Source organism: Aquarana catesbeiana, linkage group LG06 (assembly GCF_042186555.1).
Source record: "Aquarana catesbeiana isolate 2022-GZ linkage group LG06, ASM4218655v1, whole genome shotgun sequence".
NCBI lineage: Eukaryota > Metazoa > Chordata > Amphibia > Anura > Ranidae > Aquarana > Aquarana catesbeiana.
Window position 1 is genome coordinate 11,601,704 of NC_133329.1, and position 25,148 is coordinate 11,626,851.

The window sequence follows — 25,148 nt, forward strand, 5'->3', positions numbered from 1 at the left end:
CGGGATGTGCTGGACCCCCTGCTGGGAGCCACGGCCGCTGCTAATGTGAACCCGACCTTACACAGGCTATCCCCCCTTCAGTCTATTAAGAATGCTGCTGCTAGACTAATACACCTCACTAACTAATCCAAGACTGCTCTTCATCTCTTCCAATCCCTTCATTGGCTTCCCCTCCCCCATCGTAAAAAAATTCCAAATACTAACCACAACATACAAAGCCATCCACAACACTACCCCCATCTACATCACCAACCGCCTCTGCAGATATCGCCCAAATCGTCCCCTCTGCTCCTCCCAGGACTTCCTGCTCTCTAACTCCCTTGTTACTGCCTCCCATGCTCATCTTCAGGACATCTCCAGAGCCTTTCCCATCCTCTGGAACCCACTACCCTAATCTTTCTAGCCAGCTCCTACCCTGTCCGCCTTTAGGTGATCCTTGAAAACTCACTGATTCAGGGAAGCCTATCCCACACCCACCTAGGAACTGTACCCAAGTCACCTCACACCCCCCGCAGCTTTCACCTCCCCCTCCCTTTAGATAGTAAGCTCTATGAGCAAGGCCCTCCTATTCCTTCTGTGTTGAACTGTATTGCCATCTCACTGTCCCCCTTTATATTGTAAAGCACTGCGTAAAACTGCTCTATATAAATCCTGTATAATAATAATCATAATAATAATCATAATGAAGGGATTGATCACAGAGCTTGCTTTGTCTTTATTCAAATGTATATATCACAAGGAACAAAGAATGAACGTTTAGGGTGTCTCTGCCCTTTTTCAAGAAAACAATCACCCACCACAGTGGATAACTAAATACATTATTATATACACACAATAGCACTTTTATCTCAATCCTCCTAGAAAGTTGTGCAAAAACATATAAAACCAAATGGATACAGAGATGACAATGCATGAACCCATCTGACTTCTTGGAGTTGTGAAAATAAGAAGTCAGATGCATTCTTGAATTTTCACCCCTTTATCTAGATGGGTCGGCAGGATGAGTGTTTTTTTTCTTTAGGTGATTTATGAGGCTCTACATCACTAGATGACATGGATAACAGAGGATTTGTAATGCTGGACATTTTTCATTTTTTTAAATAAAAGCCCAAAGGTAGCATGTACCTCATACTCATCTACAAAGGGAACTGGATATCTGTGAGTCCCTTTGTTTTAAAGGGGAGTTCCAGATCTTTATAAGTCCCTCACACACCCCCACAACCCCCCCCCCCTCAGATTAGGGATTGGTATGGATTTTGGGGTGACCCCACACTATTTTTTGCATGATGTCCCCCCCCATTAAATCTATACCCAGATTAGACAGATCTGGTATTGCTTTTAGAGATACTACACCGTTTTTTGTGTGAGTCCCTGTAAAATCTATACCATATATAAAGTATGTGATATGGATTTGGAGGCGGGGGGGATTTTTTTTTTTTTTCATTAAAGTGACAGAGAAGAAAACATTTGCTGCTAATTTACGTTTCACAGTTGGATTTTTCTTTAATGGCATGGGGACCCCCCAAAATGCATTTCAGATCCTCATAATTTATAATGAAGGTCTTTTATGTATTCTTGGGGATATACATACCATTTTTTCACAAAACAAAGGAAGCATGCAGGAAAGTTTTCTTTTTCTTTGCAAATGTCACTTTTGCTGTAGTACTTTGTATACATTCCGGAGATATGCACCTTCCCTGGATGGCTTAAGGAATCCCCCAAGCAGGCTTGCCTTTTAGCCTTGCAGATTGGGAAAGTTGATTTTATAGATTTGGCTCCTATTGACTTAAATGGGATCTGGATTCAACATTATTGTGATATGTTTTTCAAACATCCCATGAACTGAACCCGGGTACATTGAGCCTATTACTACTTACTGGGCAGGAAAGGTATCAGAGCTGAATTGACACAGTCCTTAGATAAAATTAGGAATGGGCTGAACACCCCCCCTGTTCGGTTTGCAGTAGAACTCATGAACAGGGGAAATGTTCTAACCCGAATAGTGAACCCCATTGAAGTCTATGGGGACTGAACAGGAAAAATCAAAAGTGCCCATTTTGAAGGCTTATATGCAATTGGCATAAAAGGGGTGTGGGGGTCCAGGTACTGACCTGGGGGACATGTATATATAAAAATAAAAAAATAAAAACAACCATTTTTTTCAAGAGGAGATTTTAATGATGCTTAAAGTGCAACAATAAAAATGAAAACTTCCTTTAAATATTGTACCTGAGGGTCCCCTTAATGTGCCTTTAAAGTGGCACATCTGTTGCATCTATAAAAAAAAAGTCAAATCCCATTTAAAATGACTTGCAGTTATCATTTCTGGCACCCGGCTATTGAAAAAATAAAGAAAAAACAGCATGGGCCCCCCTCCAGCCCATAATAGGCCCTTTAGGTTTGGTATGGATTCGAAGGGGGACCCCCATGCCAACATTTTTAAAAAAATGGCGTGGGGTCCCCCCCAAAATTCATAGCAGACCCTATACAGCCATGCAGCCTGGCAGGTCAGGAAGGGGGGGATGAGCGAGCACCCCCTCCTGAACCATACCAGGCCACATTCCCTCAACATGAGGGGTGGTTTCTTTGGGGCGGGGGGGCTTTGCCCCCAGATCCCAGCCCCTCCCCATAGGTATTGGGTACATTCACCAAAAAAAGTGTACAAAAGTGATAAACACTGTTTTTGACAAACCCTTTATTAAAAAATTTTAAAAAGTGTCCCTCGATATAAATCCATCGTCAATCACGATGCCCACTGGACACAAAAAAATGTCAGATTAAAAAATGCTCTTGCCTCCTGGGAGGCCTCCCGCCTTATGCCAGCTCTGCGCTTTGACATCTCTTATAAAGGCAAAGGGCGGGGTCACCTGGCTAAGTCACTCAGTGGCACCACCCCCTTCTAATGTCACGTGACATCACAAGACATCAAAGGGGGACGGTGCCACTGGGTGACGTAGCCTGGTGGCCCTGTCCCTTGTCTGTATAAGAAATGTCTTATGCAGAGCTGGCATAAGGTGGGAGGCCTCCCAGGAGGCAAGAGCATTTTTTAATTTTTTTATTTTTTGGGTCCCGCGGGCGTCGTGACTGACAATGGATTTACATCAAGGGGCACTATTTTTCTATTTTTTAATAAAGGGTTTGTCAAAAACAGTCTTTTGTGTTTAATACTTTTGTACACTTATTGGTGAATAGATAGAAGAACTATGTACCCAATACCCATTTACATTGGGGGCCCCCTTGTTAAAGGGGGCTACGAGATTTTGATAAACCCCCACCCACAGACCCTGACAACCACAGCCCAGGGTTGTTGGGAAAAAAAAGCCCTTGTGCCCATCAACATGGGGACATAGTGCTTTAGGGTGGGGTGGACAAAGCCCCCCTGCCCCAAAGCACCCACCCTGCTATATTGAGGGCATGTGGCCTGGTATTGTTCAGGAGGGGGGCACTTGCTCGTCCCCCCCCTTTCCTGACCTGCCAGGCTGCATACCCAGATAAGGGTCTGGTATGGATCTTAGGGGACCCCATGCCATATTTTTTAATTTTGGTGTGGGGTTCCCCTCCAAATACATACCAGACCTGAAGGGCGTGGTATGGACTAGGGGGATCCCATGCCATTTTTTTCTTTTTTTTTATGGATACTTTTTTTATTGTTCAGCTGTCAGCGGGGAAACCTATTGACAGCTAATGACTCATCGATTGTTAAGGACACCGCAGCCAGCTTCCCGGCCCCACTCCTCAACAACAAGCTTACACTGCGCCCTTATTGGGCAAAGCTTCGGTGCATTGCAGGGTGTTTGTCAGGGCGAACATCCTGCAAATTTGGGGGTTCGGTGAATGGTCAAACAGGCAAATGTTTGGCCCAAACTCATGCTCAGGCTGAACCATTCGTCCATCCCTAGCCAAATTGTGACAGGGCCTACACCTCAGGCCATTAATAACTCATCCATTTTCTTTTTGTAGGTCCAAAACATTGTGCAATGTGCTTAAAAAAAACAAAGCAGAGGAAGAAAAAAAGTTATCTATCTACAGATACACTATAAAATGTACACACTGTAAATGCACTTATTATGATAGGAGGAGGGAATTGGCTTTATTCAAACAGAACATTTGTTGCTCCTTTTTGTAGAGAAGAATGCTTTCTGTGGATCTGATATGTTATTGTTTCCTTTTCTTCAGGTACTGATGGCCACCACTGTACACAGAGAGGTAAGTCACAAAGTGAGGGATCTCTAATAGAAGAACTCTATCAATCATTCTTTTTTTTTTTTTTTTTTTTTTTTACCCAATTTCATTTATTTTGGCTGAAATAAGCAAGAAGATCTAAATTCTTCCTTTTGCACTTTTTGGGTACACAATCAAAACTCTACAAACTGATTTGATCCACATGAATAAAACCAACCTATCTATAGATCAGGGGGAGGCAACCTTAAAAAGGTGGAGATCTACCTGAACAACATGGGAGAAGTCAAATATCACCGGGCACAGTGTCGCCTCCTCACACCTGAATTAAACCTCTGATTGCCGTACTGCCATATTGCAATCATGTGCATTGCACACCAATCATGGTTTTAAACCAGGTGGTAAGGAAACAGCATATCGCCTCCTCGCCACCTGTCACTCACACTTAGATCACTTTTCAGAGGAGCAGCAGTGCCTTGTGCACTTGTGAATTAATCCTTAGTGGCATTTGAGAGTGGAACCCTTAGGGCTTGTTCACAGGTAAAGTTGAGGGGTGTTAAAATCCTGTGTTTGAGTCACAGTTTTACTGCCTCCTATCCCTACCCACTTTAGCTGCTGAGGCAGCAGCCGAAGGTGTACACATGCAGCAGCAGGAACTAAGCTCCATGTTGCTTTTGGTGGTTGCTGCCGCCTGCCAATCACAACTTATTCAAGTAAATAGGGATGTTCTGCAAGTGGCCCACAACTACATGCTTATGCAGGGTCCAAGGGGTTAAATCAGGTGGTGAGAAAGCAACACAATGCTACCTGCTGTAACCCCTTGTTTGCTGTACTGCAATGGCTGCATGGCATTTGTAGAGTAGCTTCATTCACTTCACTGGGTAATGCTTGGCAGGTACTACACAGGTGTGGTTCGCTTTCAGAAAATGCACCAAATCTGCAGGATATAATAGAAAGCTAAGCACAGCAAACCCGCAGGAAAGCTGCAAGGTACACGGCACTGCACCCATGGTGTGGGTAAGCCGCAGCACATCACCGTGAAAGCAGCCCTATACTATTATGCCCGGGGTATTGCTTCACACTGACCTGAATATCTCCTCTTTACTGCAGCTGGAACCACTCTGGAGACCACTAGCCAGGATAAGTGCGGTTGGTATCACTCTGCATAGGACAGGAGCCGGCACTACAGAGGAGACATCGGCTTATGTGACTCTTGGTCCTTACTGCAGCTCCAACTTTACAAGTAGTCCCTCTGCATTGCACTGTGCTTGTTGCTCTGGAGTGGGGGTCAGCAAGCTCAGATCTACCAATAACTTGACCACGATCTACTGATAAATTGCGATCTACACGTTGCTAACCCCCGCTATAGACTATCTGGAGTAGGAATTGACCATCTTGGGGCCAAAAAAGACATGTGATCTCACGAGAGCCTATCACTGGGGTCTGATTCATTAAAGGAGTAGAGAATGCAAATTAATGTTCATTTCATTTAGCGAATCAGGTGATGCTGTCTTCACTTTAATCATCCAGTCTAAGGCAAACATTAATGCAGTTCTGGAATCATAAATACATTATTAATGTAGTTATTTTTAAATCAAGCAGTGTAGGTACCTGAATTTAATTTGGCAATAGTCTCTTTGACTCCCCTGCACAGAAGATCCCAGTTTGGGAGATGGAAAAGCAACACGTGGAGCCAATCCAGTGCGGTGCATGGAGCATGCTGATAGGAGGAGAGAGAAGAGTCACAGAGAGATTTGTGTGATGCTTCAACTTCACTATCCAGTCACAGTGGGCTCAATTTACAAAGCGGTATCTACCACTTTAAGAACTGTGGTAAAATACCTTCTAGAGTTTTTTAGGTGGCGTTAACAACATGGTTGCCAAGAAGCAGGTGGCTGCTGCATCCTTAACAACCATGACTCATCGGCTGTCAGCGGGGTTCTCCACAGACAGCAGAATGTAAACAAAAGAGTTGCCGCCATTTAAAAATCCCCCCCCCCCAAACCTTTCCAGGCCCCTTAAGTCTGGTATGTATTTTAAGTGGAACCCCAAGGCAAAATTGATCCATAAAATGGTGTGGTGTCCCCTCAAAATCCATACCAGACCCTTATCTGAGCATGCATCCTAGAATAGAAATCCTAGAATACATATTATTCACAGCAATTGATATACAATATATATACATAATACAGAAATTAGATAAAAAGAACAGCGTTTATAAGGGGACATCTGACGCAATTTGAGGACTCTTCTTCAGAGGTGTCTGTAGCAGGAAAGCACTGCCTAACAATATAGATGTAAGTATAAGTATATCATCAACATGTATACATAAAGATATTACAAAAATTGAATGCCCCGGAAGGGGATCAAAACAGATGGTGGTAAAACGCTGACCTAACAATGGAGATATATGAAAGAATTTCAACCTCTGCATATAAAACCAGGAATAGTTGCTGATGCCACCACCATAAACAATCCCGCTATCAGAGGGAGGCGAAAGCCACAAGGGCCCACCCGCTGAGATCTCCCATCAAGGCCATAAAACGAGAAGTTTAATAGATATTGGTGTAGCATAAGAAACTGTAAAGGTATAAGTAATATGTCTTTGTCAAATGTCAAATGTCAAAGAGACGCTGTGTTTAACACAGGTGTGCTACTGTATATACAAACAAGGACAAGATGGCAACCAATGGATGGTCTTACATTGAAAGATGCTAATAGAAGGCTATGAGTAGGTTAGAAAAAGACAGCTGGTCAGGACACCCTCTCAGATAGTGAGTCAGGTCATATATGGATAGAATACCTCCTGAGTAGAGTTGGGCCGAACACCCCCCTGTTCAGTTCACACCAGAACTCCTGAACAGGGGAAAAGTTTGGCCCAAGTCTCGAACACTATTGAAGTCTATAGGAGACAAACATGATATATCGAAAGACCCCATTTTGAAGGCTTATATGAAAGTTAATGACCATAAAAAGGGTATGCGGGTCCGGGTATTGCCCTGGGGGACATGTGTCAATGCAAAAAAAGTTCAAAAATTATCATTTTTAAAGGAGCAGTGAATTTAATGATGTTTAAAGTGCAACAATAAAAATGAAAAATTCCTTTAAATATAGTGCCTGAGCGGTCCCCTTAGTCTGCCTATAAAATGGTGCATCTGTAGCATGTATAGAACATGCTGCAGAAAAAATTACATTTCTAAAGAAAAAAAAATCACATTTAAATTGACTCACAGGTGAATTGCAATTGCCGGCTGGCAATATAAAGAGAAAAATGGCGTAGCCCCCCACCCCCCCACAGTCCACACTAAAAAAAAAAAATGGCATGGGGTCAGCCCCAAAACCAGGCCCGAGTATGCCGCCTCTCTCCTGGACCATATCAGGCCTCATCCCCACAACCCCAGATCCCACCCCTCCATGTGAATTCATTAATGAATTGCACAGAATTCTGACCTCAATCCGATAGAATATCTTTGGGATGAATTAGAGCAGAGACTGCAAGCCAGGTCTTCTTGTCCAACATCAGTGCCGGATCTAACAAATGCGCTTCTGGAAGAATGATCAGGCATTCCCATAGACACACTCCTAAACCTTGTGGACAGCCTTCGTAAAAGAGTTATAGCTGCAAAGGGTGGGGCCAACTCAATATTGAACCCTACGGACTAAGACTGGGATGTCAATAACCACTTGCCAACATGCTGCCGTCATTATACTGCGGCAGGTCGGATCGTTCCCACAAATCACCGTAGGTGTACGTCGGCTCCTTTAAGAGCCATAGCAGGCAGGCAGGCTTGCACCTGCTGCACAGCGGGGGATCCGATGTGTGTGGCTGGTGGCCGCAATGTCTGACGGCCACCTACAATCGCTCCACAGAGAGCCAGAATGGGGATGTTTTAATGTAAACAAACAGATCGCCATTCTGACAGAGGAGTAGAGAGAAATCTGCTGTTCCTAGTGATCAGGAACAGTGATCTCTCTCTACTTCCAGGCAGCCCATCCCCCCACAGTTAGAAACACCTCCCTAGGAAAAACGTAATCACTTGATCGCCCCCTAGTGTTAACCCCTTCCCTGCCAGTGACAGTTATACAGTAATCAGTGGCTATTTTTGGCTCTGATCGCTGTTTAAATGTTAATGGTCCCAAAAAAGTGTCAAAAGTGTCTAATCTGTCCGCCGCAATGTCGCGATCCTGCTAAAAATCTCTGATCACCGCCATTACTAATAAAACAAAAAAAAGATAATAAGAATGCTATAAATCTATCCCCAATTTTGTAGATGCTATAAATTTTATGCAAACCAATCAGTATATGCTTACTGCAAATTTTTTTTACCAAAAATATGTAGCAGAATACATATTGGACTAACTTGATCTGGTCCTTGAAGGTCTGTCATGACACAAACCCGCCGTGATGGGTAAAGATTGGATCTGTCTGTGATTTCCAGCAATATCCCGTGGCGGGAATGGTAAGTTAAAGAAGATCCTAAGAAACTCTTGTGGACTTCTTTTTTTGAGTGGATGATGTCTTGCCTGTTTTTACCACTAGAGGGTGTATAGTGTTAAACATACCTGGTGTCAACATTACCATGCTTACCCGGATAGTACTGTGTCAGCAGCGCTTGTGGACATCGATCACTCCTTCACTCCACTCCTGTCAGACCACCTAAATGGGTTTTGGGGGCACCCTCCTCCGTATTCAGGGTGCTGCACGTCCCCCTGCTGCAGGCTTATCCCCCACCCCCCAGGATTCCCGACAAATGGGACAGTAGCACGTAGGCGCGCATGGGAGTTAACCCTCCTTTTAAAAAATAAGAGAGAGAGGACGTCATGGGGGGAGTGGCTTAGCGCCGCCGGCGTTCATGTGTGTCCAACATGCACGGTATTCACGGCACAGGCGCAGGCTGGCTGAGTTTTTAAAAGTCCTCATGCTGCAGTGAATTAATGGCTGACGGAGAGACACAGACACATATCCAGGGCATGTAAGGGCTGTATGGGTGTTGGGTACAGGCATTCTCAGACACATCCACTCAGCATCAGGCTGAGCACTAATAGCGGCATATTAACTCATTGCTGGACTAAGCTCAGCAGTATATGCATGGTGTAGTACCTCTGCTTTGTGCTTAGGACTATGTACCGTATTTATCGGCATATAACACGCACAGGCGTATAACACGCACATTCATTTTAAGAGGGAAGTTTCAGGAAAAATACTTAAATTTTAAATAAGGAACTTTGAAGCAAAATACGGGTCAGTGCCCATCTGCAGCCTCACCATTACCATCAATGCAGCCTGATCAATGCCCGCCTGCAGCCTCACAAGTGCCATCAATAGAACCTTATTAGTCCACATCAATGCAGCCTCGCCATTGCCATCAATGCAGCAGCCTCGCCATTGCCATCAATGCAGCAGCCTCGCCATTGCCATCAATGCAGCAGCCTCGCCAATGCCATCAATGCAGCAGCCTCGCCATTGCCATCTATTGACTTCCTATTACAGAGGCCGCCAAGTAAACAGGAGATTCTCACTGTATGCAATCTGACGGCACTCGTCCCGCGCCCCCCCCCCCCCGTTGCCTCCGAGGCAGCCGAAATTGTAGTATTGGCGTATAACACGCACACGCTATTTGCACCCGATTTTCATGGTGAAAAAGTGAGTGTTATACGCCAATAAATACAGTACTCCCAAAAGAGAGGAACAAAAGTAGTGTAGAGGAGCACAAAAGTGCCGCGATCAGGGTTTGAGGATCCTAGTCAAGCTTCCACAGTATCATCCACTCCTGAAAGACCTGAAGCGGCTGGCCAGGCTGAACCATTGAGCTTCTCAGGCATTGTGGCTACCTCCAACATTCCAGCCTCTGCATATGTCACTAAAGAAGATTTGGCTACAACACTAGCTGGTTTGGAGGGGAAGATAGCCGATTTGTTCGCATCCTCCTCGCAGGCTGGGAGGAAGCGCAATAGGTCCCTTTCCCCTGTCCCAGGCCCATCACCAGGAGATCAGGAGTGGGCAGGGGATACTGATCTAGGGGACCCAATAGAAGGGCAGGAAGATGGCTCCTCTTTTTGGGATTCAGCCTCAGAAGAACCCTTCTCCGGCTCTCAACCTCAAAGATTGCTAGCTCAATCCCCTACGGAATCAGTCTGTTCTGGATATAAGTTACCCCTAGCATGGACGGCTGAAGTTCCCTTTTCCTCTTTGGGTTCTCTAAAGCCTCCACAGGGTTCACATGCTTTCCCTATGCATCTATTGCTGGAACAGCTTATATATGATGACTGGGATCATCCAGACAGGCATTTTCTTCCTTCCAAGAGATTTTCTCTTCTTTATCCTATAGAAGAAAAGTTCACTAAAAAATGGAGTGTGCCAGCAGTAGATGCTGCTGTTTCTTCTCTGAATAAGAGTCTCACTTGTCCAGTGGACAATGTCCAAGTGTTTAAGGATCCTGCTGATAAAAGGCTGGAATCTTTGCTTAAGGCCTCCTTTGCCGTGGCTGGGGCAGTAGCACAGCCTGCAGTAGCAGCGATCAGCATTTTTCAGTCCCTAAAAGACAAAGTTAAACAGGTTGTCAAAGGGAAGGAGGTCCTGGACCTACCTGAGCTACCTAGGGCCTTATGTTTTGCGGTTGCCACTATTAAAGATTCTATTTATCAGGCATCACACCTTGCTCTCCTGTTAGTACATATGCGGAGAGTTCTGTGGCTTAAGCATTGGTCAGCTGAGTTACCATGTAAAGAGCTATTGGCTGGTTTTCCCTTTCATGGGGAACGTTTGTTCGAGGATGATTTGGATAAGTACATCCAAAAAATCTCAGGTGGTAAGAGTACCCTTCTTCCAGTAAAAAGTTCATTTAAACGGCCTGCTTCTCCAATTCCGGGTCCGACAGCCTCTAGGCAGTCACGACGGCCTCTGCCGTCAGGTCCAAGAGTTAAACCTAGAGCCAGAAAAAGCCCTGGGGGCAAAAGTCTGCAAAACAGAGTCCCAAGGCCTCCTTATGAAGGGGCGCCCCCGCTCAATCGAGTGGGGGAAAGGCTTCTGCAGTTTTCAGGAGCCTGGCGGGAAGAGATCCAGGACAGATGAGTCATCTCCACAGTATCTCTGGGATACAAACTAGAGTTTTGGGGAGTTTCTAGACATGTGCATTCGTTTTCGTTCAAATGCATTTTCGTCCGAATTTCGGGTATTTTCGTTATCGTTTTAACAAACGATAACAAATGTGCAGAATCTGAAAACCGAAAAATCAGACATAAACGGAATTCAGAAACAAAATATTTCAGTGTGCACATGTCTAGGATTTCCCCCTGTCTCGTTTTCTAAAATCGAACGTTCCCAAGGACCCAGTAAAAAGGGGGTCTTTATTTCAGGCGCTAGACCAATTGATATCTTAAGGGGTGATCATAGAAACCCCCTCAGAAGAGCGGGGCATGGGCTTTTATTCAAATCTCTCCACAGTGCCAAAACCGAATGGAGATGTCAGACCAATTCTAGATCTCAAAGGTCTGAAACGGTTCTTAAACATCCGCTCTTTTCGCTTAGAGTCAATCAGATCAGTAGTGTCCACTCTGCGGGGAGGAGAACTTCTAGCGTCAATAGACATCAAGGATGCATATCTACATGTGTCAATCTTTCCCGCTCACCAGAGGTTCCTGTGGTTCGCAGTAGAACACCGCCATTTTCAGTTTGTAGCCTTGCCCTTCGGGTTGGCTACCGCACCGTGAGTGTTTACAAAGATTCTGGCTCCGCTTCTGGCAAGTCTAAGGGCCCAGGGTATAGCGGTAATGGCATACTTAGACTATCTGCTACTGATAGACCAGTCTGTAGCATGGTTAGACCAGAATGTGGTCAGCACGGTCAAGTATCTGGAACATGTGGGTTGGATTCTCAACGTAGAGAAATCCTCCTTACGGCCAGTAAAAAAGGCTGGAGTATTTGGGTCTGGTTATAGACACAGCCCAAAAAAGAGTGTTTTTACCTCAGACGAAGGTCAGCACTATAAGAGAACTGGTTCACACGGTCCGGACAAGGAAGGGTCCTTCCATTTGCCTTTGCATGAGGTTGTTAGGGAAAATGGTAGCTTCATTCGAAGCAATTCCCTATGCCCAATTCCATTCAAGACCGTTACAAAACAATATCCTGTCTGCTTGGAACAAGAAGAACCAAGCCTTGGATTGTCCAATGTATCTGGCTCCAAGGGTGCTCCAGAGTCTCAATTGGTGGTTGATGACCAACAATTTGCAGAAGGGGAAGTCCTTAATACCAGTAACTTGGAAGGTAGTCACGATGGATGCCAGCCTCTTGGGCTGTAGAGCAGTCCTGGAAAAAAAACTGTCCAAGGGAAGTGGTCAGACTCCGAGAAAGCTTTGCCCATCAACATTTTAGAGATTCGGGCAGCACGTCTGGCTCTAAGGGTCTGGACGAGCAGATTACCGAATTGTCCTGTCAGGATCCAATCCGACAATGCCACAGCAGTGGCCTACATCAATCACCAAGGCGGCACCAGAAGTTGTGCTGCCCAGAAAGAGGTGAACCAAATTCTGGTTTGGGCAGAAGAGCATGTGTCTTGCATATCTGCAGTCTTCATTCTGGGAGCGGAGAATTGGCAAGCAGATTTCTTGAGTCGCCAACAATTGCTCCCGGGAGAATGGTCTCTACATCTCAACATTTTTCTGGCCATATGCCAGAAATGGGGGACCCCGACATAGATCTATTAGCATCCAGGTTGAACAAGAAGTTGGACAGTTTTGTGTCAAGGACAAGGGATCCGCTTACTTACAGGACGGATGTTTTAATAACTCCTTGGGATCAGTTCTCACTGATTTATGCGTTCCCTCCAGTTCAGCTGCTACTGCGGCTGCTACGCAGGATCAGAGAGGAACGGAAGCCAGTAACTCTAGTAGCCTTGGCATGGCCCAGAAGATCCTGGTATGCAGAGATCGTAAGGATGGCAGTGGGAGATGCTTGGACCCTTCCATTTCGGCCAGACCTGCTTTCACAGGGGCCGGTATTCAATCATGCCTTACAAATGCTGAATTTGACAGTTTGGCTATTGAAACCCACATTCTAAAAGGTATCTAGCCTGTCTGACTTCCTGAAACTTTTTCGGAATATCTTTGAGGAACCGGGTCGTGTCTCCTCAGCGGCCAGCGCCCTTTTACGTCTCCATCAAAAGTCCACTTCTGTGGGACAGTATGCTCTTCATTTTAGTATTTTGACTGCTGAACTGAGCTGGAATAATGAGGCCTTAGTTGCAACCTTTTTACATGTCCTCTCTGATAGAGTGAAGGGTGAATTAGCGGGAAGAGCTATTCCAGCTGATCTGGATGGTGTCATCACCTTGTGTAACCAGATTGATATTCGCTTTCAAGAGAGGACTCTGGAAAAAAGACGCCAGCACTCCCTGTTCTTTAGGCAGATTGAGCTCCCTGTCCCCTCTCTTCTTCCCGAGGAGCACCTCCTGCCTGCTGAGGATCCTATGCAGCTGGGCCGGACCAAGTTATCACCCGAAGAACACGCTAGGCGCAGAACTCTGGGCCTGTACCTCTATTGTGGGGTCAAAGGTCATTTTCGTGACACTTGCTCTCTTCCTCTGGAAAAATGCTCGGGGCTAATACATCTGGAAAGTGGAGTACTGGACCCTGAAATATCACCTTCACCTTCTCGTCTTCTCCTTTCTATGTTCCTTCATGTCAGCGCTTCCTCTCATTTGGTCTCAGTATATCTGGATTCTGGAGCCGCTGGAAATTTCATGGACTGGGGAACTGCATCTTCCATGAGGCTTACCCTTTTGCCCCTCACAATGCCATTGGTGGTCTTGGCGATTGATGGCACTGTTCTCCCGGGGGGCCCTATCCACTTCCAGACTCTCCCTGTTAACCACTTGACGACCGCCTCACGCCGATGTACGTCGGCAAAGTGGCACGGACAGGCAAAATCACATACAGGGTACGTGATTTGCCTTCCGCGGGTGGGGGGTCCGATCGGACCCCCCCCGGTGCCCGAGGTGGTCGTCTTTTGTCCAGCGGCGATCGGTGATGAGGGGGAGACCATCCGTTCGTGGCCCCCCCCTCGCGATCGCCGCCGGCCAATGAGAACACTCCTTTGCTGCTGTATGCTAAACAGCAGCAAAGGAAGTGATGTCATCTCCCCTCGGGTCGGTATTTTCCGTTCCGGCCCGAGGAGAGAAGACATCTATGTGAGTGCACCAACACACACACACACAGTAGAACATGCCAGGCACACAAAACACCCCGATCCCCCCCCCGATCGCCCCCCGATCCCCCCCCAATCACCCCCCCCCTGTCACAAACTGACACCAGCAGTTTTTTTTTTTTTCTGATTACTGCATAGTGTCAGTTTGTGACAGTTACAGTGTTGGGACAGTGAGTATTACCCCCCTTTAGGTCTAGGGTACCCCCCTAACCCCCCCTAATAAAGTTTTAACCCCTTGATCACCCCCTGTCACCAGTGTCGCTAAGCGATCATTTTTCTGATCGCTGTATTAGTGTCGCTGGTGACGCTAGTTAGTGAGGTAAATATTTAGGTTCGCCGTCAGCATTTTATAGCGTCAGGGACCCCCATATACTACCTAATAAATGTTTTAACCCCTTGATTGCCCCCTAGTTAACCCTTTCACCACTGATCACCGTATAACCGTTACGGATGACGCTGGTTAGTTCGTTTATTTTTTATAGTGTCAGGGCACCCGCCGTTTATTACCGAATAAAGGTTTAGCCCCCTGATCGCCCGGCGGTGATATGCGTCGCCCCAGGCAGCGTCAGATTAGCGCCAGTACCGCTAACACCCACGCACGCGGCATACACCTCCATTAGTGGTATAGTATCTGATCGGATCAATATCTGATCCGATCAGATCTATACTAGCGTCCCCAGCAGTTTAGGGTTCCCAAAAACGCAGTGTTAGCGGGATCAGCCCAGATACCTGCTAGCACCTGCGTTTTGTGCCTCCGCCCAGCCCACCCAAGTGCAGTATCGATCGATCACTGTCACTTACAAAACACTAAACGCATAACTGCAGCGTTCGCAGAGTCAGGCCTGATCCCTGCGATCGCTAACAGTTTTTTTGGTAGCATTTTGGTGAACTGGCAAGCACCAGCCCCAGGCGTCAGGTTAGCGCCAGTACCGCTAACACCCACGCACGCAGCATACGCCTCCCTTAGTGGTATAGTATCTGAACGGATCAATATCTGATCCGATCAGATCTATACTAGCGTCCCCAGCAGTTTAGGGTTCCCAAAAACGCAGTGTTAGCGGAATCAGCCCAGATACCTGCTAGCACCTGCGTTTTGCCCCTCCGCCCGGCCCAGCCCAGCCCACCCAAGTGCAGTATCGATCGATCACTGACACTTACAAAACACTAAACGCATAACTGCAGCGTTCGCAGAGTCAGGCCTGATCCCTGCGATCGCTAACAGTTTTTTTTGTAGCGTTTTGGTGAACTGGCAAGCACCAGCCCCAGGCAGCGTCAGATTAGCGCCAGTACCGCTAACACCCACGCACGCACCGTACACCTCCCTTAGTGGTATAGTATCTGATCGCATCAATATCTGATCCGATCAGATCTATACTAGCGTCACCAGCAGTTTAGGGTTCCCAAAAACGCAGTGTTAGCGGGATCAGCCCAGATACCTGCTAGCACCTGCGTTTTGCCCCTCCGCCCGGCCCGGCCCAGCCCACCCAAGTGCAGTATCGATCGATCACTGACACTTACAAAACACTAAACGCATAACTGCAGCGTTCGCAGAGTCAGGCCTGATCCCTGCGATCGCTAACGTTTTTTGGTAGCGTTTTGGTGAACTGGCAAGCGCCAGCGGCCTAGTACACCCCGGTCGTAGTCAAACCAGCACTGCAGTAACACGTGGTGACGTGGCGAGTCCCATAAGTGCAGTTGAAGCTGGTGAGGTGGCAAGCACAAGTAGTGTCCCGCTGCCACCAAAAAGACAAACACAGGCCCATCGTGCCCATAGTGCCCTTCCTGCTGCATTCGCCAATCCTAATTGGGAACCCACCGCTTCTGCAGCGCCCGTACTTCCCCCATTCACATCCCCAACCAAATGCAGTCGGCTGCATGAGAGGCATTTTTATGTCCTCCCGAGTACCCCTACCCAATGAACCCCCCAAAAAAGATGTCGTGTCTGCAGCAAGCGCGGATATAGTCGTGACACCCGCTATTATTGTCCCTCCTGTCCTGACAATCCTGGTCTTGCATTGGTGAATGTTTTGAACGCTACCATTCACTAGTTGAGTATTAGCGTAGGGTACAGCATTGCACAGACTAGGACACACTTTCACAGGGTCTCCCAAGATGCCATCGCATTTTGAGAGACCCGAACCTGGAACCGGTTACCGTTATAAAAGTTAGTTACAAAAAAAGTGTAAAAAAAAAAAAATATGAAATAAAAAAAAATAGTTGTTGTTTTATTGTTCTCTCTCTCTCTATTCTCTCTCTATTGTTCTGCTCTTTTTTACTGTATTCTATTATCATGTTTGTTTTTCAGGTGTGTAATTATTTACACTTTACCGTTTACTGTGTTTTATTGTTAACCATTGTTAACCATTTTTTTGTCTTCAGGTACGCCATTCACGACTTTGAGTGGTTATACCAGAATGATGCCTGCAGGTTTAGGTATCATCTTGGTATCATTCTTTTCAGCCAGCGGTCGGCTTTCATGTAAAAGCAATCCTAGCGGCTAATTAGCCTCTAGACTGCTTTTACAAGCCGTGGGAGGGAATGCCCCCCCCCACCGTCTTCCGTGTTTTTCTCTGGCTCTCCTGTCTCAACAGGGAACCTGAGAATGCAGCCGGTGATTCAGCCAGCTGACCATAGAGCTGATCAGAGACCAGAGTGGCTCCAAACATCTCTATGGCCTAAGAAACCGGAAGCTACGAGTATTTCATGACTTAGATTTCGCCGGATGTAAATAGCACCATTGGGAAATTGGGGAAGCATTTTATCACACCGATCTTGGTGTGGTCAGATGCTTTGAGGGCAGAGGAGAGATCTAGGGTCTAATAGACCACAATTTTTTCAAAAAAGAGTACCTGTCACTACCTATTGCTATCATAGGGGATATTTACATTCCCCGAGATAACAATAAAAATGATTAAAAAAAAAAATATGAAAGGAACAGTTTAAAAGTAAGATTAAAAAAGCAAAAAAATAATAAAGAAAAAAAAAAAAAAAAACACCCCTGTCGCCCCCTGCTCTCGCGCTAAGGCGAACGCAAGCGGCGGTCTGTCGTCAAACATAAACAGCAATTGCATCATGCATGTGAGGTATCACCGCGAAGGCCAGATCGAGTGCAGTAATTTTTCCAGTAGACCTCCTCTGTAAATCTAAAGTGGTAACCTGTAAAGGCTTTTGAAGGCTTTTAAACATGTATTTACTTTGTTGCCACTGCACGTTTGTGCGCAATTTTAAAGCATGTCATGTTTGGTATCCATGTACTCGGCCTAAGATCATCTTTTTTATTTCATCAAACATTTGGGCAATATAGCGTGTTTTAGTGCATTAAAATTAAAAAAAGTGTGTTTTTTCCCCAAAAAATGCTTTGAAAAATCGCTGCGCAATTACTGTGTGAAAAAAAAAAATGAAACACCCACCATTTTAATCTGTAGGGCATTTGCTTTAAAAAAATATATAATGTTTGGGGGTTCAAAGTAATTTTTTTGCAAAAAAAAAAAACTTTTTCATGTAAACAATAAGTGTCAGAAAGGGCTTTGTCTTCAAGTGGTTAGAAGAGTGGGTGATGTGTGACATAAGCTTCTAAATGTTGTGCATAAAATGCCAGGACAGTTCAAAACCCCCCCAAATGACCCCATTTTGGAAAGTAGACACCCCAAGCTATTTGCTGAGAGGCATGTCGAGTCCATGGAATATTTTATATTGCGACACAAGTTGGGGGAAAGAGACAAATTTTTTTTTTTTTGCACAAAGTTGTCACTAAATGATATATTGCTCAAACATGCCATGGAAATATGTGAAATTACACCCCAAAATACATTCTGCTGCTTCTCCTGAGTACGGGGATACCACATGTGTGAGACTTTTTGGGAGCCTAGCCGCGTACGGGACCCCGAAAACCAAGCACCGCCTTCAGGCTTTCTAAGGGCGTGAATTTTTGATTTCACTCTTCACTGCCTATCACAGTTTCGGAGGCCATGGAATGCCCAGGTGGCACAAAACCCCCCCAAATGACCCCATTTTGGAAAGTAGACACCCCAAGCTATTTGCTGAGAGGTATAGTGAGTATTTTGCAGACCTCACTTTTTGTCACAAAGTTTTGAAAATTGAAAAAAGAAAAAAAAAAATGTTTTTTCTTGTCTTTCTTCATTTTCAAAAACAAATGAGAGCTGCAAAATACTCACCATGCCTTTCAGCAAATAGCTTGGGGTGTCTACTTTCCAAAATGGGGTCATTTGGGGGGGTTTTGTGCCACCTGGGCATTCCATGGCCTCCGAAACTGTGATAGGCAGTAAAGAGTGAAATCAAAAATTTTCACCCTTAGAAATCCTGAAGGCAGTGATTGGTTTTTGGGGTCCAGTACGCGGCTAGGCTCCCAAAAAGTCCCACACATGTGGTATCCCCATACTCAGGAGAAGCAGCTAAATGTATTTTGGGGTGCAATTCCACATATGCCCATGGCCTGTGTGAGCAATATATCATTTAGTGACAACTTTATGAAAAAAAAAAAAAAAAAAAAAAGTGTCACTTTCCCGCAACTTGTGTCAAAATATAAAATATTCCATGGACTCAATATGCCTCTCAGCAAATAGCTTGGGGTGTCTACTTTCCAAAATGGGGTCATTTTGGGGGGTTTTGTGCCACCTGGGCATTCCATGGCCTCCGAAACTGTGATAGGCAGTGAAGAGTGAAAGCAAAAATTTACACCCTTAGAAATCCTGAAGGCGGTGATTGGTTTTCGGGGCCCCGTACGCGGCTAGGCTCCCAAAAAGTCCCACACATGTGGTATCCCCATACTCAGGAGAAGCAGCTGAATGTATTTTGGGGTGCAATTCCACATAGGCCCATGGCCTGTGTGAGCAATATATCATTTAGTGACGACTTTTTGTAAATATTTTTTTTTTTTTTGTCATTTTTCAATCACTTGGGACAAAAAAAATAAATATTCAATGGGTTCAACATGCCTCTCAGCAATTTCCTTGGGGTGTCTACTTTCCAAAATGGGGTCATTTGGGGGGGTTTTGTACTGCCCTGCCATTTTAGCACCTCAAGAAATGACATAGGCAGTCATAAACTAAAAGCTGTGTAAATTCCAGAAAATGTACCCTAGTTTGTAGACGCTATAACTTTTGCGCAAACCAATAAATATACGCTTATTGACATTTTTTTTACCAAAGACATGTGGCCGAATACATTTTGGCCTAAATGTATGACTAAAATTTAGTTTATTGGATTTTTTTTATAACAAAAAGTAGAAAATATCATTTTTTTTCAAAATTTTCGGTCTTTTTCCGTTTATAGCACAAAAAATAAAAACCGCAGAGGTGATCAAATACCATCAAAAGAAAGCTCTATTTGTGGGAAGAAAAGGACGCAAATTTCGTTTGGGTACAGCATTGCATGACCGCGCAATTAGCAGTTAAAGCGACGCAGTGCCAAATTGGAAAAAGACCTCTGGTCCTTAGGCAGCATAATGGTCCGGGGCTCAAGTGGTTAAGATGTCGGTAGGGACACTCCACCAGGAGTGGATATCCTTCCTTGTCTTACCTATCATTTTAAGTCTTCCTTGCTTACGGCTCCATCAGCTCCATCCTACACACGTTGACTGGACTGCTGGACAGATCCTGGCTTGGAGTTCCTCCTGTTCCTCTTCCTGCATACTCAAGGTTGCCCCAAAAAAGAAACTTCCTGTTGCCACCATTCCAGTATCTTCTGCTCTTCCCGCTGTATATAGCGATTTCTGGGATTTGTCCTGCAATAGTCAGGCCGAGGCACTCTCTAGGTCATGTGGCACTCTGGATGAGGAGCCCACCTTTGAACCTGAGATGATCATTTACTCCAGTTTGCATAACCATTTACCCTTGCCTGTCCCTAAACTCTCTTGGACGCACAGCCAGGTTAACTTGTCCGCAAGTTTCACAGTCTTTATGCCCTGTGATGCGATTGAGCTAGTCGCTACACCTGGCAATGCTATTCAGTCGGCCTTTGCAACAGTTATGCCAGCCCAGCCCATGCCCAGCGAGCTTCCTGCTTTTTCCTATTCAGGACCTTCTGTAACCTGGCCTCACCCTACTACTACTACATCCATTCAAACTTGTCTAAGAGGCTCAATCCATCCTTTGGATAGACTGCCTCATTCGGCCAGGTGGGGTTTTCAACCCTTCTTTCTGGACTCTCGGCATTCTGCTTGTGTTTCAGCTATCCAGCTTGACTCTCGTGACACGTCACCTTCTAACCAACCTGGTCTCAGGGATCCACTGACCTCTGCCCAGTCTGATGGTCCTGTGCTGGATGTCCAGCTCATCTTTAAGGGTCTGGGAGACCCTGCTCAGACTCCTGATGGTCTTCTCATGCCCTTACCCATTCCTAAGAAACCTTTAGTCCTCAATAAGTCCTCTTGTCCTCTCCCTACCTCGGTTTCGGTCTCTGAGGATAATCTAAAGTACAAGGTTAGTCAAGTTCTGGATTCCCAGCGCCGTAGAGGCATTCTTCAGTACCTCGTACATTGGAAAGGGTTTGGTCCTGAGGCGAGGTCTTGGATCGCTGCATCTGAGATCTTTGCACCTCGTCTGTTGAGGAGGTTTCATCTGGAGTTCCCCTTTAAGCTTTAGCCCAGGTGGGGGAGGGGGAAGCCTCCTAAGAGGGGGGGTACTGTCATGGTTATGCAGTAATCTACATGTGTTCACCTTTAGAGGCCAGCCACCCTCACCTGAATGCTTATATAATCTTCCCTCAGCATTGCTCCACCTCAGCCTCTAATTAAGAACACTATATTAACCTGTGCGTTGCAAGCCAACCTTGCTGATCAACCATTGTGTGTTTAGCTTTTGTGTGCTACTTGCTGTGTCTCCTACGCCTGATTCCAGTTACCGATCTTGGCCTGTTCTCGACTATCCCTGTCTGCTTGTGACTCTGACCTTTTGGCGTGGTCTATGTTTATCCTTGTCTGCTAGTCGCCCCGACCTTGGCTTATCCCTTTACTATCCTTGTTGTTCCAGCCTGCTGCTTCCTTCCCCTTTCTCCTGTAGTCTACCATGAGCATAAGACCCTGGCAGCGCAGTCCATCCTCACCACTAGAGGCTCTGGTGAACACCTGCTGGCTCTTAGACTCCACGTCCTGGGGAATCTATGCTCTAGCTCCCAGTGGGATCTGTGTTGATGCTCCAGTAGACCTGCTTCCTGAACCTCCCAGAGTTCAATCCGCAGCAGTCAGTCCTAGGGTCCACTACCATAGCGGTGCACTTCTGACTCCTACCGAGTGCATCTATCACCTGGACTCAGGTGACCGGATGCTATGAATCAGGTTTGCAAGGCCACAGCTTGGTTGTCAGTGCATACAGTCACTAGATTTTACCAGGTGGATGTATGTCAGCAAGAGGATGCCGCCTTTGGGTGCAGTGTACTGCAGGCAGCAGTATAGGTCCTCACGTCTGATGGAGGTCTGCTTTATTTTTGTGTCTCCCTCCCCTCAGATGGCATTGCTTTGGGACATCCCACATAGTAATGACTATGGTGCTCTGTATCCCGTTATGTATGATAAAGAAAATAGGATTTTTATAACAGCTTACCTGTAAAATCCTTTTCTTGGAGTACATCACGGGACACAGTGGTCCCTCCCCTCTTATTGGGATATTTATATAAATATAGCTTTGCTATAAAAACTGAGGTACTTCCTGTATGGGAGGGGTGATATAGAGGGGGACTTCCTGTGTTTGATTATGCCAGTGTCCTGAAGGTGGCGTATAACCCACATAGTAATGACTATGGTGCTCTGTATCCCGTGATGTACTCCAAGAAAAGGATTTTACAGGTAAGCTGTTATAAAAATCCTATTTTTTTCATTTGGGTCAGTGGCCGATGTATACCGTGCTTGACATTGGATCTGCTTTAGGGGACATTTTTTTTTTTTTTAACCATGTGACCTCCGGAAGATTTAACCCCCTTCATGACCAGGCCATTTTTTGCAATACGGCACTGCTTTACTTTAACTGACAATTGTGCAGTCCTGCAACACTGTATCCAAATAAAATTTAGGTATTTTCCCAACAAATAGAGCTTTCTTTTGGTGGTATATACCAATGTTTTTTTTTTTTTTTTTTTGCACTATAAGTAAAAAATTTTGACAATTTTGAAAAAAAAAATATTTTTTTTACTTACTGCTATAAAACATATCCCAAAAAAATGTTCTTCATAAATTTAGGCCAATATGTATTCTACTACATATTTTTTGTAAAAAAAATCCCAATAGGCATACTGTATATTGATTGGTTTGCACAAAAGTTATAGCGTCTATACACTATGGGATATATACTGGAATCTTTATTATTTTTTTTTTATACTAGTAATGGTGGCGATCAATGCCTTTTAGTGGGACTGCAATATTGTGGTGGACATTCTGACACTTTTGGCACTTTCACTGTACTAATGACACTGGCTGGGAAGGGGTTGAACATGTAGAGAGATCAAAGGTTTAAATGCGTGTCTAGCTAGTGTTTATGTGTACAATGGGTGGTGCTTTTACTAAGGGATGTGCTTTGCAGGGGGAAAAATCCATTACATCCCCACTGTCAAGACAGAGCTCTGCATTGCTTATATAGACAGAACTCCATCCAGCCTCACTCCTTGACAATCAGTGGGTGCCGGCAGACATCCATTGGTTGGCACCCGTTGATCAGACTAATCATAGCAGAAGCAGAAACAGCGCGTCCGCTACCTGGAAGTGCAAAATCACAAATTACATATAAAATATATATGTGATTCTGCACAGAACGGCCGCCCTGTAGCAGTAAATATGTTCTGGGGTGGTCATTAAGTGGTTAATAAAGGACTTGTCAAGAATCAGCTCTGTGTTTTTATTTATTTTGCATTTCGTTTTGGTGAATGAGTAGGAGTACTATTTACTTTTTACTTGTGCACATAGGAGGGTGGATATTTGTGGACCCCTTATTTTAAGGGGGCTTCCAGGTTCCAATAAGTCCCCCCACACCCCATGACCACTGTGCCAGACAAAAACATTTTTGCATTGGTATATGTCCAAACGTTTTGTCATTGGTACAAAAGACAGATTTTTTTGTAGATTTTTTTTCCAATGGAAAATGTGCGATCGGATTGTGTTGTCGGAAATTCCGATTGTGTGTGGGCTCCATCGGACTTTTTCCGTCAGAATTTTCAGACACACAAAGTTTGAGAGCTGGATATAAAATTTTCTGAGAACAAAATCCGATTGTTTGAATTCCGATCGTGTGTACACAAATCTGACACACAAAGTGCCACGCGTGCTCAGAATAAATGAAGAGATGAAACTATTGGCTACTGCCCCGTTTATAGTCACGACGTACAGTCAGGTCCATAAATACTGGGACATTGACACAATTCTAATCTTTTTGGATCTATACACCACCACAGTGGATTTGAAATTAAACTAACAAGATGTGCTTTAACTGCAGACTTTCAGCTTTAATTTGAGGGTATTTACATCCAAATCTGGTGAACGGTGTAGGAATTACAACAGTTTGTATATGTGCCTCCCACTTTTTAAGGGACCAAAAGTAATGGGACAGATTAACAATCATCCATCAAACTTTCACTTTTTAATACTTGGTTGCAAATCCTTTGCAGTCCATTACACCCTGAAGTCTGGAACGCATAGACATCACCAGATGCTGGGTTTCATCCCTGGTGATGCTCTGCCAGGCCTCTACTGCAACTGTCTTCAGTTCCTGCTTGTTCTCAGGGCATTTTCCCTTCAGTTTTGTCTTCAGCAAGTGAAATGCACGCTCAATCGGATTCAGGTCAGGTGATTGACTTGGCCATTGCATAACATTCCACTTCTTTCCCTTAAACTTTTTGGTTGCTCTCACAGTATGCTTGGGGTTATTGTCCATCTGCACTGTGAAGCGCCGTCCAATGAGTTCTGAAGCATTTTGCTGAATATGAGCAGATAATATTGCCCAAAACACTTCAGAATTCATCCTGCTGCTTTTGTCAGCAGTCACATCATCAATAAATACAAGAGAACCAGTTCCATTGGCAGCCATACATGCCCACGCCATGACACTACCACCACCATGCTTCACCGATGAGGTGGTATGCTTTGGATCATGAGCAGTTCCTTTCCTTCTCCATACTCTTCTCTTCCCATCACTCTGGTACAAGTTGATCTTGGTCTCATCTGTCCATAGGATGTTGTTCCAGAACTGTGAAGGCTTTTTTAGATGTTGTTGGCAAACTCTAATCTGGCCTTCCTGTTTTTGAGGCTCACCAATGGTTTACATCTTGTGGTGAACCCTCTGTATTCACTCTGGTGAAGTCTTCTCTTGATTGTTGACTTTGACACACATACACCTACCTCCTGGAGAGTGTTCCTGATCTGGCCAACTATTGTGAAGGGTGTTTTCTTCACCAGGGAAAGAATTCTTCGGTCATCCACCACAGTTGTTTTCCGTGGTCTTCCGGGTCTTTTGGTGTTGCTGAGCTCACCGGTGCGTTCTTTCTTTTTAAGGATGTTCCAAACAGTTGATTTGGCCACACCTAATGTTTTTGCTATCTCTCTGATGGGTTTGTTTTTTTCAGCCTAATGATGGCTTGCTTCACTGATAGTGACAGCTCTTTGGATCTCATATTGAGAGTTGACAGCAACAGATTCCAAATGCAAATAGCACACTTGAAATGAACTCTGGACCTTTTATCTGCTCCTTGTAAATGGGATAATGAGGAAATAACACACACCTGGCCATGGAACAGCTGTGCAGCCAATTGTCCCATTACTTTTGGTGGG

General features: G+C 45.1%; 1 protein-coding gene across 1 annotated transcript in view; it reads left to right on the forward strand.

The window, feature by feature from the left end:
- Positions 1-10,411: 10,411 nt before the first annotated feature.
- The window catches only part of LOC141147851 (uromodulin-like), a 140,488-nt gene continuing 125,751 nt past the window's right edge, over positions 10,412-25,148 (forward strand). The window contains exon 1 of the mRNA XM_073635017.1: positions 10,412-10,988. Within this exon, the coding sequence (XP_073491118.1) occupies positions 10,412-10,988 (577 nt within the window). The remainder of the gene's footprint in view (positions 10,989-25,148) is intronic.